A 19,350-nucleotide genomic window follows, 5' to 3' on the forward strand; every position below is an offset into this window, starting at 1 on the left:
AAATAGACCATACTAACACTAATCAAAAGAAAGCAAAAGTAACTACATTACTTTCAGACGGAGCAGACTTCACAGTGAGGAAAAGTTATCAGGGATAAAAAGAGGCATTGCATAATAAAGGGGTCATTTCTCCAAGAAGATACAGTAATCCTTAGCATGTATGTGCCTAACACCAGAGCATCAAACTACGTGAGGCAAAAGCTATAAAATTGCAAAGAGAAACAGATGAGTCCACTATCATACTTGGAGACTTCAACACTGACTCAGAAAGGAACAGATCCAGCAGGCAGAAAACGAACAAGGACATAATGGAACTCAACGCAACCACCAGTCAACTGGATATAATGGAGATCTACAGATGACTTCATCCAACAACAGCAGGATAGACATTCCTCTCAGCTTCATAAGAAACATTTACCAAGGTAGACCACATTCTAGGCCATAAAACACACTTTAACAAATTAAAAATAAAAACAGAAATCACACAATGTCTGCTCTCAGAACACAATGGAATTAAATTGGAAATAAATAACAGAAAGATGATTGAAAATACCAAAATACATGGAGACTAAACAACACACTTCTAAATAACACACAGGCCAAAGAAGAAACCTCAAGAGAGGTTTTTAAATATTTTAAGCCAAACAAAATTAAAACATGACTTGTCAAAATTTGTGGGATGCAGTGAAAGAACTTAGAGGGATATTTATAACGTTGAATGCACATATTAAAAAAGAAGAAAGATCTAAAATCAACCATCTAAACCTGCACCTTAGGAAAATAGAAAAAGAAGAGCAAATTAAATCCAAAGTAAGCAGAAGAAAAGAAACAATAAGAATTAGAGCATAAATCAATGAAATCAAAAGCAGCAAACTGATAAAAATCAATGAACCCAAAAACTGTTCTTTAAAAAAGATAAGCCCCGAGGGGCGCCTGGGTGGCGCAGTCGGTTAAGCGTCTGACTTCAGCCAGGTCACGATCTCGCGGTCCCTGAGTTCGAGCCCCGCGTCAGGCTCTGGGCTGTTGGCTCAGAGCCTGGAGCCTGTTTCCGATTCTGTGTCTCCCTCTCTCTCTGCCCCTCGCCCGTTCATGCTCTGTCTCTCTCTGTCCCCAAAATAAATAAATGTTGAAAAAAAAATTAAAAAAAAAAAAAAGATAAGCCTCTAGCCAGGCTGACCAAGAAAAAAAAAAGAGATAACACAATACGAATATCAGAAATGAAAGCTAGATCCTATGCATGTTAAAAAGATAATCAAGGAGGGCGCCTGGGTGGCGCAGTCGGTTAAGCGTCCGACTTCAGCCAGGTCACGATCTCGCGGTCCGCGAGTTCGAGCCCCGCGTCAGGCTCTGGGCTGATGGCTCGGAGCCTGGAGCCTGTTTCCGATTCTGTGTCTTCCTCTCTCTCTGCCCCTCCCCCGTTCATGCTCTGTCTCTCTCTGTCCCAAAAATAAATAAAAAAGGTTGAAAAAAAAATTAAAAAAAAAAAAGATAATCAAGGAATACTATGAAAAACTATTTCTACAAATTTAATCACCGGAAATGAAACGGACTAAATTCAAGTTTGAAATGAAATGGCTAATTCCTTAAAAGACACGATTTGCCAAAAGTCACACAAGAAAAAAATAGACAGTTTGAATAGCTTTTTATCTAATAAAGAAATTGAAATAGTGACTACCTTCCAAAACAGAAAGTTGCAGGCCCAGATGGGTTCACTGGTGAATTCTACCAAACCTTTAAGGAAAAATTATACCAATTCTCTATAATCTCTTTCAGAGGATAGAAGCAGAAGGAATACCTCCTAACTCATTCTGTGAAGCTAGTATTACCCTAATACCACAACCAGGTAATGACATTATAAGAAAATTAATGACCAATATCTCTCATGGACATAGATGCAAAAATCCTCAACAAATATTAGCAAATGAAATCCAACAGTGTATAGAAAGAATTATGCATCATAACCAAGTGGGATTCATCCCAGGTATGCAAGACTACTTCAATATTCAAAAATCAATTAATGTAACTCATCACATCAATAAGATAAAAAAGAAAAATCACATGATTATATCAATAGGTGCAGAAAAAGTATTTGCCAAAACCCAACAGCCATTTATGATTTTAAAAACTCTCAGCAAATTAGAAATAGAGGGGAACTTCTCAACTTGCCAAACACTATCTACAAAAACTTATAGTTGGGGCACCTGAGTGGCTCAGTCAGTTGAGCTTCTGACTTTGACTCAGGTCATGATCTCACAGTTCATGAGTTCAATCCCCACATCAGGCTCGCTGCTGTCAGCACAGAGCCCGCTTCAGATCCTCTGTCTCCCCTCTCTCTCTACCCTCCCCTGCTCATGCTTTCTCTCTCAAAAAATAAATAAAACAAAACAAAAAAACATACAGCTAACATCATACTTAATGGTAAGAAACTCAGTGTATCCACTAAGATCAGGTATGAGGCAAAGACTCCTCTCAACACTTCTTTTCAACATTGTACCAGAAGTTCTAGCTCATGCGATAAGTCAAGAAAAGGAAATAAGAGGTATAAGATTGGGAAGGAAGAAACAAAACTGTCTTAATGCACAAATGACATTATCGCTTATGTAGAAAATCCAAAGGAATCAACAAAAACTCCTAGAGTTAATAGCAGTTTTAGCAGATCATTCAATCACTTTTTGCCGTAACAGAAATGAACAAGTGGAATTTTAAATTAAATACATGGTATTATTTACATTAGCACCCCCAAAATTAAATAGTTAGGTATATATCTAACAAAATATGTACAAGAGTTCTATGAGGAAAACTACAAAACTCTGATGGGCAAAATCAAAGAACTAAATAAATGGAGATATATTCCATGTTCATGGATAGGAAGAATCAATAGTGTCAAGAGGTCAGTTCTTCCCAACTTGGTCTATGGATTCAATGCAGTCCCAATCAAAATCCCAGCAAGTTATTTTGTGGATACAGACAAAATGATTATACAGTTTATATGGAGAGGCAAAAGATTTGGGAAAACAAAGGTTAGAGTACTGACACTACCCAGCTTCAAGACTTACATCTAAAGATACAATAATCAAGACAGTGTAGTATTGGTGAAAGAACAGAGAAATAGATCGAAGCCTAGAGAGCCCAGAAATAGATCCACATAAATAAAACCAACTGCTCTTTGATAAAGGAGCAAATTTAATATAATGGAGAAATGACAGGATTTCCACAAACGGTGTTGGAAAAACTGGATATCCACATGCAAAAAATAAAAATAAAATAAATCTAAACATCCACCTTACATCCTTCACAAAAACTCAAAATGTATTACAGACCTAAATGTAAAATGCAAATTTATAAACCTCTTAGAGAATAACATAGGAGAAGATCTAGGTGGTCTTGAGTATGGCAATGACTCTTTAGGAACAATGCCAAAGGTACAATCCATGAAAGTAATAATTGACGAGCTGGACTTCATAAAAATTTGAAACTTCTGCTCTATGAAAGACAATGTCAAGAGAATGAGAAGACAACCCGCAGAGTGGGAGAAAACATTTGCAAAAGACACATCCAATAAAGGAATATCATCCAAAATTGTCAAAGCTTAATAAGAAAATAAAGAACCCAATTAAAAAATGAGCCAAAAACCTTAACAGACACCTCACTAAAAAAGATATATACACAGGTGGCAAATAAGCATGTGAAAAGATGTTCCACATCATGTGATCAGGGGGTTGCAAATTAAAACAACAATAAGTTACCACTGCACACATAATGGCCAAAATCTGTAACACTGACAATACCAAATGTTGTCAAAGATGTGGAGAAATAGGAACTCTCATTCATTGCTGGTGGGAATGCAAAATGGTACAGCCACTTTTGAAGACAGTTTGACAGTGTCTTCTAAAACTAAACATACTCTTAACATACAATCCAGCAATCATACTCCTTGGTATTTATCCAAAGAAGTTTAAAAACTCATATCCAGGGGCGCCTGGGTGGCGCAGTCGGTTAAGCGTCCAACTTCAGCCAGGTCACGATCTCGCGGTCCGGGAGTTCGAGCCCCGCGTCAGGCTCTGGGCTGATGGCTCAGAGCCTGGAGCCTGTTTCCGAGTCTGTGTCTCCCTCTCTCTCTGCCCCTCCCCCGTTCATGCTCTGTCTCTCTCTGTCCCAAAAATAAATAAACGTTGAAAAAAAAAATTAAAAAAAAAAAAACCTCATATCCACACAAAAACCTGCACATAGATGTTTCAACAGCTTTATCCATGACTGACAAAACTTGGAAGTAACCTTGAAAAACCTAAAGATGCCCTTTGATAGGTGAATGGACAAATAAACTATGGTACATCCAAATAATGGAGTATTATTCAGCGCTAAAAAAGAAACAAGCTATCAAGCCATGAAAAGACATGCAAGCCATGAAAAAAAAAAAAGAAAGAAAGAAAGAAAAGAAAATCAGGAAACTTAAGTTCACATTACTAAGTGAAAGAAGCCAGTTTGAAAAGACTGTCTGCATCCACATACATGACATTCTGGAAAAGTGCTGGCCAGGGGTGGGGAGGTTTGGAGGGATAACAGGCAGAGCACAGAGGATTTGTAAGGCAGTGCGACTACTCAGTACGTACATAATGTACATAATGACTACATATGTCATTATACATTTGTCCAAACCCATACAGTGTACAACTCCCAGAGTGAACTGTAATGTAAACTGTGGACTTTGGGTATCATTGAGGATCATTAATGGTTTTAAATATTTCATTTAGTGGGGCATGTTGATAATGAGAAGGGATATACAAGAAATCTTTGTATCTTCTCAGTTTTGCTTTGAACCTAAAACTGCTCTAAAGTGTGTGATATATATAACATGTATTTATTATATTCATATAGATTTACTTGTATTTATTTTTTATTTTAGAGAGAGAGAGTGAGTGGGGGAGAGGGGCAGAGGAAGAGAGAGAGAGAGAGAGAGAGAGAGAGAGAGAGAGAGAGAGAGAGAGAATCCCAAGCAGGCTCCACACTCAGCTCGGAGTTAGATGCCTGGCTGGATCCCACAACCCTGGGATCATGACCTGAGCCTAAATCAAGAGTCAGACTCTCAATGGACTGAGCCACCCAGACTCCCCTGTGTATGTGCTTTTAAATAAATGAGTACTGACACCTGCTGCACATGGATGAACCTCAAAAACATTATACTAAGGGGAAAAAGCCAGTCACAAAAGACCACATGTTGTTTGCTTCCCTTTCTATGAAAGGTCTAGAACAAGCAATTTTATAGTGACAGAGATTAAATTGGTAATTGCCTAGAGTTGAGAGGCTGGCTTCAGGTGAAATGGGGATTTACTGCTAATGAGTATGGGGCTTCAGTCAATGAGATGTTCTACAGTGATTGTGGCTCTGGTTACAGAACTCTGCGAATACCCTAAAACCCCACAGTTTGTATAGGTTACTTGTAAGATATGTGAATTACACCTCAACAAAGCAATGCTTTTAAAAAGGAGGGGGGATAGAAGGAGCAAGCCTGAAAAGGTCCCCTGCCGCCACCACCACCCGCCTCCATGGCGCCGTATTACCCGGGGCCGGGGTGCATGTCCGGGATGTGGGGGTGTCGAACTGTGGTAGTGTGAAGGGACGCGAGGGAATGCGGGACACGGAAATCAGGGGTTTGGGGCTCTGCAGCCAGGCAGTGCGGAGATGCAGGGACTCTGGATGGGGAACCTCGCTAGCGAGGCGGGTTCAGCAGGAGGTGCAGGAGTGAGGGGAGGCGTGGCTACAGGGGTTGCAGAGAGCGCGGCGGTGTGAGGATGCAGGGAAGGAGGCATTCTTCGCCTCCAGGAAGCGCAGAGAGGTGGGACAGGGACTCGGCAGCCAGGGGTCGAGGCGTGCTGGCGCGGACACCCGCTTGGCCACCAGGGGGCGTAGGCAAGCCGGGCGGGCGGCGGCGGGTCCTGGCGTCCGGCAGCCGTTGGGAACGCCGTGTCCCGGGGACGCGACCCCTCCTGTCGTCGTTGCGCGGGTCCCTGGCCCCGGGGTGGCCACCCCCAGCTCCCTACTCTGCAGTTGCCTCCGTCTCCAAACTCCTCGTCCTCGTTCTCTCATGGCAAAAACAGAGCTTTCATTATGGGCAAACAGACCAGCAATTGAGAGCGGCTGGCATCCCTCTAACCCCAACGTCCTTTCCGGGGACCTTGGTTCCGCGTTTCTTCTGGGCATAGTACTTTCGGGGTTCATTAGGGATAGAGACCCCGAGGCGCTGCGGAGACGTTCCAAACACACAGGTACATATCCGGAGGCACGAACAAAACTGGCACATAGAGGACGGTCCAATTTTTGTAAAAACAACAACAAAAAGTCAGTTCTTTATGTGTGTAGCTTTCCTTCACTTGATCAACAAGTATGTTGTAGCCTCGTCGGGCCTTATCTAGGCGCTGTGGGGCCGGCGGGAACCGAGGGCGGAGAGCGAGCATCCGTGGGCACCGCAGGGACTGAACAGGCTCCTGCGCCCGCGCGCCACGGGAAGGGGGGCGGCCGTCCAACAGCCGGTACGCGGGGCAGCTCCCGGCCAGAGGCACTGTGCTTGCACCCTGGACGGCGGGGAGAGCCTCCCGGGAAGGAGGGACCCGAGGCCGTCCCTGCCTGGAGGTTCACAGGTCACAGGTGAGCAGGAGAATAGGGAGACGAGCCAGATGCAAAAAGGCCTGGAAGGTCATGGTCACATCTCTGGACTTCATCTTAAATGCGCCAGGAAGCCACGGGTGGGGGTGTTGAGCCGATTCTTTTCTAAAATACCGAGAGCCATTCGTGTGTTGAGTGTGCATCAAATAAAAACCAAGAATGAAGCACTATCTATTGAGAATGTGCTTTAGCAAATCATCTCAGAGATTTCGATGAAATCATCTGGAACGTTATTAACTTAACATTAAGTTTTGCATTGTGCACTTTCCTTTTAAGGGGTCATTTGGTAACATTTTCATTGAGCTACACCACCACGTTAATCTCACTGTATAATCACCTCCAGATTGTATTGTTTTGAGTCATTGCTCTCTACTGTTTATTCTAAACCGATCTTTCCCTTACCGGAGTTTTTCTTTTTCTTTTTTTCCCCGTTTGCTGGAGTGCTCCCCCGAGTAACTTTGTCCTCAAAAAGAAGCATCATTCTGAGTCTTTTCAGGTCTAAAGAAAATATCTTTCTGTTGCCTTTATTGGGAATCAGCAGTTTGGTCAGGTAGAGAGTTCTTAGGTCAGAAACATCCTCTGGGAAAACTTGGAATTTCTCAACTTCTGTCATCTTAATGGGTCATAAAAACCTTAGGCCCAAAAAATCATAAGCCGTCTGAATGTGCATCCACAGGAGACTGGTTAAAGTCCTCAGGAAATGGCTAGCCAGTGGGATACTTCCATAAAAAAGAGCAAGGAACATGTTTCTTTACTGATATGGAAAGATCTCTAAAATACCTTAGGTAAAAAAAATTGAAATTAGGTGCATAAGGGGTCTAAGGTATGCTTCCATTTATGTTTAAAAAGAAGAAGAAGAAGAAGAAGATATACATATATGTGCTGGGAAATGCATAAAATATCTCTGTAAGGTTACAGAAGAAGCTAGAAACATTTCTTGCCTCAGTACAGAGATATGGGTTAATGGGGGCAAGACTCCTAGGGAGACTTGTTTAAAAACAAATTATATCTATTGAATTGGAGTCTTGGGGATGTTCTACTGAAAAAAAATATGTCTGTGCTCTCCTTTAATTTTACTTAAAAAGCAGAACAAGTATCATGACTAAAAGCGTTGGCACTTTTAGTGCCATCAGCAATCCCCGTTGTGGGCTCTGCTCCCAGGTGTTCTGAGGGAGGGCCAGGAAGCCTGGCACCTCAACCTGATCCCAGGCTGTTCCGTCTGTGGTCTGTGGGCGCCACAGCCTCGTTCCTACCCTCCCCAGGCAGGCGATTTTTGCCTCCCATCTCGCATTGAACTGGACCATTTCTTTCCATGGGAACAATTCAGTCTTCCTCAACCCAGGGAGAGTCTCTTCACTGTTTTCCTTCGGTATTTCTCCTCCCCCTGCTCCCTCTCCCTCTCCAACACCTCCTGTATGTATACTGGCTCTTCTGGATCTCTCCGGCATGCATGACCTTTTCTCTCACAGTTCTAGTTCCTTTATATTTGTTCTTTGAGTCTCAGAGTATCCCAGGAGCTTGTTTTCTAATTTTGTTTCAGTTCTCTGCTCTGATTTTAAAGCCTCCGTGGGGGGGTTCGGTGTGGAAATCCTTTTCTCATCCCCAAGAATTCTGTTGACAGGCCACCAGCCTTTGTTTCAATGCGGTGTCTCTCCAGCTATCGCTGAGAAGACAAAGTAGTGTTGGTAGGTTTTTATTTTTTTATTCTTCTAAGTTTTCTGTTGCTGCTGGAGCGAACTCTGTTTCATGGGCGTGGAGGGCTCCTTCACCGACCCTGGGGTATGCACTTGGGGTTGTCACCATGGGGACATTTGGGAGGCTCAGCCAGAAACCACACTCTGGGCTGGGTCAGGATCCCCTGCTTTGGAACATTGTCCTTCTCCCCCAGGGCAGCCTTGTTTTCCCAGAGACAGCAGCCCAAGGGCTTCACTCAGGGGCCCCTGGCAATGCCAAGTTGGTCCCCACAGGTCCCTTACCCGGCTCACTGCGCCCTCCCCACGTGTGGGGGTCAAGCCTGTGCTCCTCGCCCCTGCCCCCGGTGGTCTGACCTTGGAGAGGGACTCCTGGTCGCCCCAGAACTTCTCCTCAGGCATCGGGTGCTTCTCGGATGGCAGTGAGCGCTTGCCCACCTCCAGGGGGTCCAAGCGGGACAGCAGCTGGGCCTGGCGTGCTTCCACAATCGACAGATGGAAGCGGCCATAGCCCCTGACCAGGGCCGCACGGGGCAGCTTCTGGGGCGTATGCTCAATGTCGCCGGAGTGGACCAAAGGCGGCTGTACTTCACACTGCTGTGACACTGTCTTCTTGCCCTTGTCCGGGGCTTCCGGGGAGCCGGGGGCGCAGGGTGGCTCCGAGGCCATCTCAGAGCCCCACCCGCTGGTTTGCCGACACCCAGCACCCCGGCCAGGCCACGAACGAACGAACGGTGGCGCCACGCGCCTGCGCCCCGCGCCCGCTTCCTGGGAAGGCCACGCCCCCCCCTCGCGCTGCGATCTCGTTGCTTCCCCTCCACGCGGAACACGCTTACTCCCAGAAAAACGGGGTTCCGGCCCTGGGCACAAAAGGAATGAGGCCAAGCATGTGAAACGAGCAGCCCCGCCCCCAGGGCTTTCCTTTGGTTCTCCCTGGCTCCCTGTCCCAGGACGATTTCTGTGTGCCCTCGGCCTGCGCAGGGGCTTGTGGCGGACCCACCTCACGTGAACAAGAGAGACATGATCACTAGATCAAGAATGGGCCATGCATGAATTAAGATGCAGCTGTTGGAGGCGGGGACGCATATGAGAGTACGAAGGAGAGATGTGTCCCAATGTCAATGACAATAGGAGAGAACGAATGTCACCTCCAGTCGGGTAGCAGCCCCACAGATAGAAAAAGACTGGGTGGATATTCCACAACATTAAGGGTTGTCATCTCTGGGTGGCTGAAGTGGTCTTCTTCCTTCTTGCTATTTTTAAACTTGTTCAATTGTTCTGATCTTTCTATGAGGTCACTTTGAATGCCAGCACTTTTCTCAAAAGTCTGGTTAGTGCAGATGAGGCAGCCTGGGAGTGGGGCCCCAGGGCTGCAGAGCAATGACCTGATGCCTGTGTGACTCGGGCTGTGGGCGCACACTCCCCAGTTCTTGGTATGGGAGACTATGTGGGACACTTGGGGGACATCCACCTGGAGAGGCTGAGGCCACCTGCCAGGACCCTGATGCTGGGCCCCCTGCTGGACTCCCAGCCACCACTCTCAACTAGGAGAGGCAAGAGCCACGTGCGGACCACCTCCCTCTCACACGAGTCCTTATGTAAAGCCAAATGTCTTTATCTGGACTCGGCTTTCCCCATTAACAAAACTAGAGAAAACGCTTCACTTTTCATTTCTTTTTTAAAGTTTCAGGAAATAAAAAAAAAATCAAAAGGAAAATAGAAAAATTCCATTTTAATTAAACTGTACAGTCTGAATTATTTCCTCTGACACTAACTGAGGTTAAAAATAGAAATCAATTTCTGCAACCTTCCAAGGCAGCCTTTGAAATGTCAAGGTTTTAAAAATTATTTTACAGCATGAATTTACATATAAATACAATCTGTACAATGTATTAACTTAGCAATCAACGAGCTTCCATCATGGAGGAGATCTGGTACTGGGACAGACCAGGGCAGAATTCAATTACTGCCGCCTTAGTGGAAGACTTTTCAGCCTAGAAAAGGAAATAAAAGAGAGAGGACAATTAGATAAGAACCGAAAGCCAGACAGCTCCTTGGGGGCCGAGCACACCACACCTCCTCAACTCGCAGTGGTACATCTGGACTCAGAATACAGAGGACGACCACAGACCATGAAACCATCATTTATTTTTATTTTTTTTAATTTGAGAGAGAGAGCACAAGCAGGAGAGAGGGAGGGACAGAGAGAGCGAGCGAGCGAGAGAGGGAGAATCTTAAGCAGGTTCCACACTCAGCTTGGAACCTGATGCAGGGCTCGATCCCATGACCCTGGGATCATAACCTGAGCTGAAATCAAGAATCGGATGCTCAACCGACTGAACCACCCAGGCGCCCCTAGAAGCATCAGTTTAATCTGCATTCTTAAAAATGCTTCTCTGTCACCCCCAAATACACAGGGAAACTCAGTCTCCACATCTCATATTAGGACCTGTTTATAAAAGCAAGTTCTAATCCTACTCAAGCTAGTTCCTGTAGGACCTTTGGGAAGGAGCTGAAAAAAAAAACCATGTTTGCTCTAGGGCCAAGGGCTCCTGAGCTGGCAGTCTTAAATCTCAGCTTCATGCACACAAGGGTGTTCATTGACTAGAGCTGGGTCACACTGGCTCTAGATCCTTGCTCAACAGCCTCAAAGTGAAAAACCACATGTCCGCAACAACAGAAGAGATGAACGCTCTGGTGTGGTCACATAAAGGGATACTCCCTGGCAATGAGGACGAACCAGCTGCTGCAGCTGATAACATGGGGGACTCTCACAAACCAATTCAAGAGTCATACATGGTTCCTTTAAGTAAAGTCCAAGCAGTAGAGTAACCAACAGTGGCAGAAGAGGGGCTACCTCTGGGAATGCGGGTAGGCATGCCAAGTGGGAGGAGACACGAGCAGCTGTGGGGTGCTGGCGTATCCCTTGATCAGGCGGTGAGAATGCATGGAGCTGGAAGGTGATGGTCTGTGCACGTATATGTATGTGTGTGCACTAAGGTGTTTGCTTAGCTGTATGATTCTATGTCCGTGAAATTCTAGAATGGGCAAGACAATCTGATAGAGACAGGAAGGAGAGGGGTGTCTCAGGGGAAAGGGGTGGAGACAGCAGACCACGGTTCCACCCAGAACCAAGTGGCACTGTCACAGCAGAAAAGCATCAGGGCCCTTACCAAGAGTGACACTCCATGCCAGGTGCTGGGGATGCAAATGAGACCCCTGTGGTCATAAGCCTTCCACTGTCCTTTGCAGAAGACAGGGGTGAGGCACAAAGGGTGGAGGGCCCTCGGGGCTCCAAGGGGAGAACCCAGGAGGCTCGGTGGGGAGGAGCGGGGGGACTAAACCTTTAACAACCACAAGAGTGAAGATTTAAGTGCACTCCACACCTCTGACCCTCCCTTCCTTGGAGAGAGGTGCTCTTAGGTGTGGGAAGAACCCCTCCAGCCAGCCCTCTTCCTGTGCAAGGATGTACATAAATGTACACACAGGGAAATCCAAAGGCCAGAGGACATTTTAACATTAACAGCACTGCCTGGATATACCGTTCTGCAGCTTTTGATCTCCTGATGGTAAGTTTTAGATGTCAATCAGCACACAGCTCTCTGCCCACATTTTCTGATTGCTGCACAGTGTCCCACAGCAAGCCCTACTCCCGCCCTCCCACCACACCCTCCAGATGGGCACTGAGGGGTGTCCCCGCAGGAATGACTCATCAGACGGCCCCAAATCCTCAAGAGTGAGGTTCTGTGGCCATGTGACCTAACCTCCCTGGGCCTGGCCGTCCCACCTGGGAGATGAAGGGACCCATGTGTCTGCCTCGCTGGAGTGCATGAGGACGAAATGAGCAATGCCCGTGGTGTGGGCACCTTACCATCACGCCGGCATGCAGGAGGAGAGGGAAATGTAAGTTGGCACAGCCACTTCAGGAGGCTCGGGATTAAACTGAAATGCTTATCTTTGTATTTTTGAATCATGAGAATGTGCTGTCCGTTCTGAAGAAGTAAATGGAAACGAACAAGGGGTGGCACTTGTATTTCCAGACAGCAAGATATACCTACAAGGCCACAGTAGTTAATGCAGGTGGGTAGAACAACATCAAATGGCTAAGAAACCAGAGTAGAGAATGGAGGAGGAGGCCCTCGGAGGCATGGGGACTAAGAACAGGACCAAGCTACTCTTCCTTTAATGAGCTGGTTCAGCAGGTAGGGCTGACATGGCCAGGGCTCACCTGTGCCTCCCCTTTCATCCCGGGCCTGCAGATGGACTTCCCCTTCCTGGCTCCCTGGGGGCCAGGCTGTGCAGCAGTGAAGACTGTGACATCCAGATAGGACCGCAACAACCCCCAGCGCCACCCTCCACCCGTCCCCTCCTAGGAGGGCCATGCACCAAAGTGGAACACACTGGGGTCCTGAGTACCTTTCTTGGTTTTCTTTCTTTCTTTTTTCTTTCTTTTCGATATACATATTGATCATTTCTGATGTTTGCCTCTCAGCAAATACACGGAGATTCCAACAAGCCTTGGAAGGTTTCTGAAAACCAGTGCCCCCCACTGCCTACCTTCTCAGCAGTTCCTGGGGTGACAGGTCTACATTCCCTTCTTCACCACTAGGGCTGTCGCTGCTGTCTGTGCTCTCAGAACTACTGCTCTTCTCTGGTTTTTTATTCTTTTGCTTGCCTTTGTGTTTGTGCTTCCGGTGTTTCTTTTTCTGAAAGAGAAAAGGGCGGTGGGGGAGGGGGGACAACTGGGTGGTTCCCTCCCTGACTGGGCACAATGACAGGCTAAGGAGGCATTTGGTTGCCGGAGTCATTCAAAAACAAAGACAAAACATCTCATTTGGAGCGAGCTTCAGTCTACGAGGGGACAGACCAGAACACACAGCTGCGCGCGCACACTCTGAACTGACCCTCTGGCAACAGACACGGCAGAACCGGGCAGATGTGGTCAGGATGCCATCTTGACACTTAGCCCCCATCTGTCTCCTCCAAGGTTGATGAGGGAGACAAAGGCAAGAGAAATGTAGCTGCAATGAAATCTCCTTACAGCTTGCAGCCCACTGATACACACCACCGATAGAAACGTGCAGAGTGTGACCTTCCTCAAGGAACTCATGGCTGCCTTAGTGCCTTCACGTTGATGTTCGATTAAAGACTAAAAGTAACCTTATCTTAACAGCAGCTAGCCCCTCAAGGTCCTGAAAGCCTTGCTTCCAAATTCCTTAGAAACTTACTTAAAAGTATATAATCAGTCACTCTCACAACCCCGGTGCAGCTCTTTCTGCCTTGGGTCCTGTCCCCGTGCTTTAATAAAATCACCTTTTTGCACCAAAAGCGTTTCAAGAATTCTTTCTCAGCCATTTGCTCATGAACCGCGCTTCACCATGTCATCAAGGTGACCCCTGCCACCTCGCATGAACCTGACCGGGGCCACGTTGTTAGGCACATGTGATAAACTACGTATCAGGATGGCACAATGAGAAGCACAATGAAGAAAACAGTAGAAGGTCAGAGAACAGCAGATCCGCTGGTAAGAAACGAATGAATTTGGTTTTCAAACCTGGCAGCACCAGTTTTTCCCTGTCACACAAGAGGATGTTCATCATCTTCCCTGCTCAGGAATCCTTTCTTTCTGGCAGCCAATCGCGGAGCTGTTTGTTCTCAATTCCACCACTGTCCTGACCACTCTGGGGCCCAACACTAACATCAACTGAATTAAAAGCCTGTGCCATCGCTGAAAACACACGGATGGTGGGACAGGGGTGTCAAAGTGAAAGCACACGCTACTCTTCCAAAGTTCCTTGACCTCCAACAGCAAGCTTTGAACCCAACTCTCTATCCATAATGATGACAGAGCAGTTGAGGAAAAACGTTCAGAAGAATATCTTCATCTGATATTGAACGAGTAGCCAATTAACGCTACTTTAAGATTCAACCATTACTCCCAAGTATTTAAATGTCCTTTCCTCTTACTTTTTCATGTTCACAAATAAAATGTTTTTAGAGTAGAACTGAATAATTAAAATATTCTGCCTGAAAGAAAAACAAAGTTCCTGCAAATTGAAGGCGTACATGAGTGTCCACATTCCTGCCAAGGTATGGAGAGGCCTGTGTGCCCCCACCTCGGCCACCAGATATTCTCCCTGCCTGGCTTCCCCTGTCACCCCTGGGGGCTTGTCTGCATGACAGAAGCAGGGACATCAGAGCCTGCACGCTGTCCAAGACGCCCGGAAGTTACTTACCTTCTCTTTCCTCCGTCTGTGCTCTTTCTTGGTCTTATGTTTTTCTTTGTTTTTTTTATGTTTCTCTTTCTGAGGTGCCTTGAGTTTCTGACGAACATCTGAAACACAAACGTAACACGTGAACTATTGGCGAAAATAAAGCCCAAATTGTTGAACAAGGAATGTGACGTAGGTGGCATGTTTAACATTAAGGTGGGACTCCTGCCCTGCCTCGCTGACAAACGGGTTACCTGTCACCTGGTAGCTCTATATTTAGAAACTGCCGGAAGCCTCAACGCAAGACTTGTGTGAGCCAACCCGTATCTTGCCACAGCCTTATCTGCCAGACAAGTCAGATGGAGACAGAGTCGGGAGAGAAAAAGCACAGGCCTGTTTTAATTTAACATCCTCAGGCAGCTCAGGAGACAGACCAGAGTCTGAACCTCAGCTAGGCTGCCAGCTTCTCCCTGACCTTCCGCACGTTGCTCAACCTCTCCAAGCCTCAGTTTCCCCATCCGTGAATAGTGACAGGAAGAATCCTTGCTCTCTCTGGGACACAGAGGATTGGACAGAACCGTGCACATGAATCCGGTAGCCTAGAATCTGGCACATAAACGTCAGCTCCCCTCACATCATCCTCCCTTTACTAAAGCACATTACATATGCGTTTTATCTTCTAAGTTGAAAAAAACCCTAGAAAATTAGCATGAAAACAACATAATGTACATAATCATTAAAAAGGACCAAGCAAGTAGCATACACTTAAATTCTCCACCTCCAAACTCTGACAACAATGTTTTCATAGGTCATCAACCTCCAGGTCACCAAACCAACAAAAATCAATTTTTTCCACCTAAAGAAAAGTTTCAAGGGAATTCAGAAGAATGGATATTTTCCAAATCTAGGTAACAGGTGTCTGTAACTCTCTGGTCCTATTGTTTGGTCAGATATTTTAAAATCTGACTCCTCCAAACTTTTGTTTTTTAAGTGCTTGTTTTTGAAAAACCATTCCCCCTCAAAAACCCACAGACAAAATTAAGTAATTAACTATTACAAGGATATCAAGGACGGTCTGGGAAATGGGAATAAATAACCTTGCTCTTAAATTCCAATACACTTACTTTAAGCTGGAGATCTGAACTAAAGCAAATAAGAAATACATTCATTTCAATTTTTCAAAACATCACACTTTTTATCACCTCTTTGAAGGCTGGCTTAATTAATCAAACCAATATTTATACGTGGGTGTTATAGGAAACTATGAAGCAGATAACAGAATTATGTCATTTATATACCTGGGCCAGGTTATCAGATGTTTGTTAACCTGGCCTTCAAGGAGATGATAATCCAGTCTAAACATTTTAACCAAACTTTCTATTTAAGACACTGAATGGAAGTTGTTGACCGCTACTGGGGACAGAGGATGGACTGTGTTTACTTCTGAAAGAATTACTTTTGCTTTATTTGCTACATCAGCCAACACAGAAAAAAGTCTCAGACTACCCTTCTCCCTACAATTCCTCACCCATCTCTGTGTCCTAGATTTTTACTTTTTTATTTCTGTAAGTGACACCATTTGAGATACTCGGGACTCTATTATATATAACGGAAAGTTGAAGGACAAAAAAGTTTAAAGGTCTCAGCCTGTAAAGCAACAATTCTCATTTAGGCACTAGGTGGAAGTAATGAGATGCAAAATGTAGCTAAGAACAAAAAAACCAGAAACAAACGTATGTACAGTTGATCTCAAACAACACAAGTTTGAGCCGTGCAGTTCCACCATGGTGGGTTTTTTTTTTTTAAGTAAATCCAGTACAGTACGGTAAACATGTTTTCTCTTATGATTTTCTTAATAACATTTGCTTTTCTCTAGCTTACTTTACTGTAAGAACACAAGATATAATACATATAACGTATATAATAAATGTTAACTGTTCATGTCATCGGTAAGGCTTCCGGGCCACAGTTGGGTATTAACAGTTAAGTTTTGGGGGGAGTCCAAAGCTATATGCAGATTTTCAACTGTGCATGGTGTTGGCGCCCCTAAACCCCGCCTTGCTCACAGGTCAACTGTAGGTATTTGGTCAGCCTCGTGTTGGCCTAGATGGGCGGAAGTAATAACACGGTTAGAGCTGTCACAGCTCAGGGGAGACGCTGGTGCCGATGCAAACAGGTGAACCAAGGAGCTCTCAACTCACTGGGGCAGAAGACGGGAGGCAGCCGTGGGCCGAACGCTTCTCTTTCATCTATCTGCATCTTTTGTATCGGAAAGGAAGGTGCGGGCTCCTGGGCTACCGGCTCGCTAGCTGAAAAACACCAGGGTATTAATTTTGTCTATTTATGTTAGTATTAATTAATATTTTACTAATATTAACCTGTTTGAATCTTTAATTAATACCTGTTGCCACCAGATAATGTAAGCTTTTTTTTTTACCACTTTGCTGAGGATACAGCAGGCAAACCTGACCTCCAACCTCGGAGACATTTGAGCTGGGAATTCAGTCGCACGAGGCACCTGCAAGCAAGTGCGCCAGTGGCGACAACACAGGGGCATATACAGCACACGCTCCAGGTCACCTCACTGAGACCTCAAGGGTTGCAAGATGTCCTCGAGGAAAGATATCCTCAGAGAAGAAGAAAAACTTACAAACAGGGATCTAAGACAGTCCCAGCTCAGAAAGCTTAATTTCATTCAAAATAAATGATCAAAGGGGGAAAACTGAATATAAACACACTACCATGTTCACATTGGTAATGCCATTTTTTAAACAGATGACTATGTTTTCATACAGAGGAAAGAAAAATGCAAAACACCTGGAAAAGCATGCATCAAAGTATTGACAATGTTTATCTCGGGGAAGCGAGATTCCAAGGATCCTGGGCTTTCTACAGTTCTATATTTGTAAATTTTTACAGTTCAAGTATATATCGCTCTGTAATAACAAACAAGCTGGTTACTTTTTTCCACAGAAATAGGAAACAGGCATTTGCAAACTGCCTAAGAATAAGCGATGTTTTAGATCTCTATGTAACTTCTTGGTTCAAGGCCCTCAAAACTTATACCCAAGTCTGCCACACACTGTCGGGGCTAGAAACCCCTCTCCCCTCCCTCCAAAAGGCTGAGATGGAAAATTCTGTCCACCCACCCAAGCATCTGAAAAACCTCCCACCCTGACAAGCACCCAATGACTTCCTTTCCCGTCCAAACTCCTGGCTGGCGGAAGTGCCCTGTATACTTCAGGACCAAAAGTTGCCAATAATCCTAGCACCTCATCATCAACCAATTAAAAAAAAAAAAAAACACGTTAGTTTTTAAACAAAAATTCTACTATTTTTTAATTCTTCTCAACTAAGATAAGTGGGAAAAAGGGTATTATCAAACATAACTATCATAAAAATGCACGAGAAATTTACATCCAAATCCACAACTGAAAATATACAAGATTAAAACATCGCTGCCCGCTAATTCTCCTGGTTTAAAACTGCACACTAAACAAAAAGCAGCTTCTCTAGACACATCCTCATTTTCTTCTTTAGATCCCCAAATCTAAAGTAGCGACATACCACGTGCCACGGATGATGCTTCCGCCGAGTCAGTTTCTTGGGAGCTTTTGAAGTCAGCTTCCCCGGTACCTGCCTGATCATCCTCACTGTCGCCTTGCTCATCCTCAGAGGATGAGGACTTCTCATCTGAGGAGCTGGCAAAGATGGCCTTAAATAAGTCCATGGATGGGCGGCTCCCTTCTCCTTCAGTCTGTGAATCCACACCTTTGCTTACACTCTGTATTAACAATGAAATGAGTCAGGAATGAAGAAGCAGAGGTGAGGGGAGTCAGACGTTCTAGAAACACACACACACACACACACACACACACACACACACACTCTTATGTTTATGCTCAGGTACATGGGTCTCCATACTACACGCGGTCTAACTAAACAATGGCCACTCACATGGCATTTATTCTTGTAATGTTTCTGATTCAACAACTGCAGAGCGAGCTGACTGGTAGAAGTAGCTGAAGGTTCTCATGGAGACAGGTCATTAATCAGAATTGCAAAGGACTCACAAAAATGCAGTTGGAACCAGCACAGTGCTTCTGTCCTGTTTTCAAGAGTCTATCAGCCTTCAGAGGTCCAAAATTAGAGGTTAATGAAGGCCTGAACCTAATTAGGTCAATTGTCAATTGTCTGCTAAAACAAACCTTCACCATTCTCCCTCAAATTTAAACAAGACCTAAGGTGGGAATGCAAACTGGTGCAGCCGCTCTGGAAAACAGTGTGGAGGTTCCTCAAAAAATTAAAAATAGACCTACCCTATGACCCGGCAAGAGCACTGCTAGGAATTGACCCAAGGGATACAGGAGTGCTGATGCATAGGGGCACTTGTACCCCAATGTTTATAGCAGCACTTTCAACAACAGCCAAATAATGGAAAGAGCCTAAATGTCCATCAACTGATGAATGGATAAAGATGTGGTTTATATATACAATGGAATACTACTTGGCAATGAGAAAGAATGAAATCTGGCCTTTTGTAGCAACGTGGATGGAACTGGAGAGTGTTATGCTAAGTGAAATAAGTCAGGCAGAGAAAGACAGATACCACATGTTTTCACTCCTATGTGGATCCTGAGAAACTTAACAGAAGACCATGGGGGAGGGGAAGAAAAAAAAAATGGTTAGAGAGGGAGGGACCCAAAACATAAGAGACTCCTAAAAACTGAGAACTGAGGGTGGATGGGGGGTGGGAGGGAGGGGTGGGTGGGTGATGGGTACTGAGG

General features: G+C 45.1%; 2 protein-coding genes across 3 annotated transcripts in view; both read right to left on the bottom strand.

Annotated features, from left to right (window-relative positions):
- Window positions 1-9,020, bottom strand: part of WDR88 (WD repeat domain 88) — a 44,434-nt gene extending 35,414 nt beyond the window's left edge. The window contains exon 1 of the mRNA XM_047079287.1: window positions 8,709-9,020. Coding sequence (XP_046935243.1) covers window positions 8,709-9,020 — 312 coding nt within the window. The remainder of the gene's footprint in view (window positions 1-8,708) is intronic.
- A 1,044-nt stretch (window positions 9,021-10,064) lies between these two features.
- GPATCH1 (G-patch domain containing 1) overlaps window positions 10,065-19,350 on the bottom strand; it is a 39,748-nt gene continuing 30,462 nt past the window's right edge. For both annotated transcript variants that reach the window (XM_047078306.1, XM_047078304.1), the window contains exons 16-20: window positions 18,131-18,347; window positions 16,765-16,872; window positions 14,588-14,685; window positions 12,909-13,057; window positions 10,065-10,345 (exon numbers count right to left, since the gene is read on the bottom strand). In XM_047078306.1, coding sequence (XP_046934262.1) covers window positions 10,315-10,345; window positions 12,909-13,057; window positions 14,588-14,685; window positions 16,765-16,872; window positions 18,131-18,347 — 603 coding nt within the window. In that variant the 3' untranslated portion in view covers window positions 10,065-10,314. The remainder of the gene's footprint in view (window positions 10,346-12,908; window positions 13,058-14,587; window positions 14,686-16,764; window positions 16,873-18,130; window positions 18,348-19,350) is intronic.

This window comes from Lynx rufus, unplaced genomic scaffold (assembly GCF_022079265.1).
Source record: "Lynx rufus isolate CCGP_SWC_20201006 ecotype Redwood Valley unplaced genomic scaffold, mLynRuf1.p SCAF_16, whole genome shotgun sequence".
Classification (NCBI taxonomy): domain Eukaryota; kingdom Metazoa; phylum Chordata; class Mammalia; order Carnivora; family Felidae; genus Lynx; species Lynx rufus.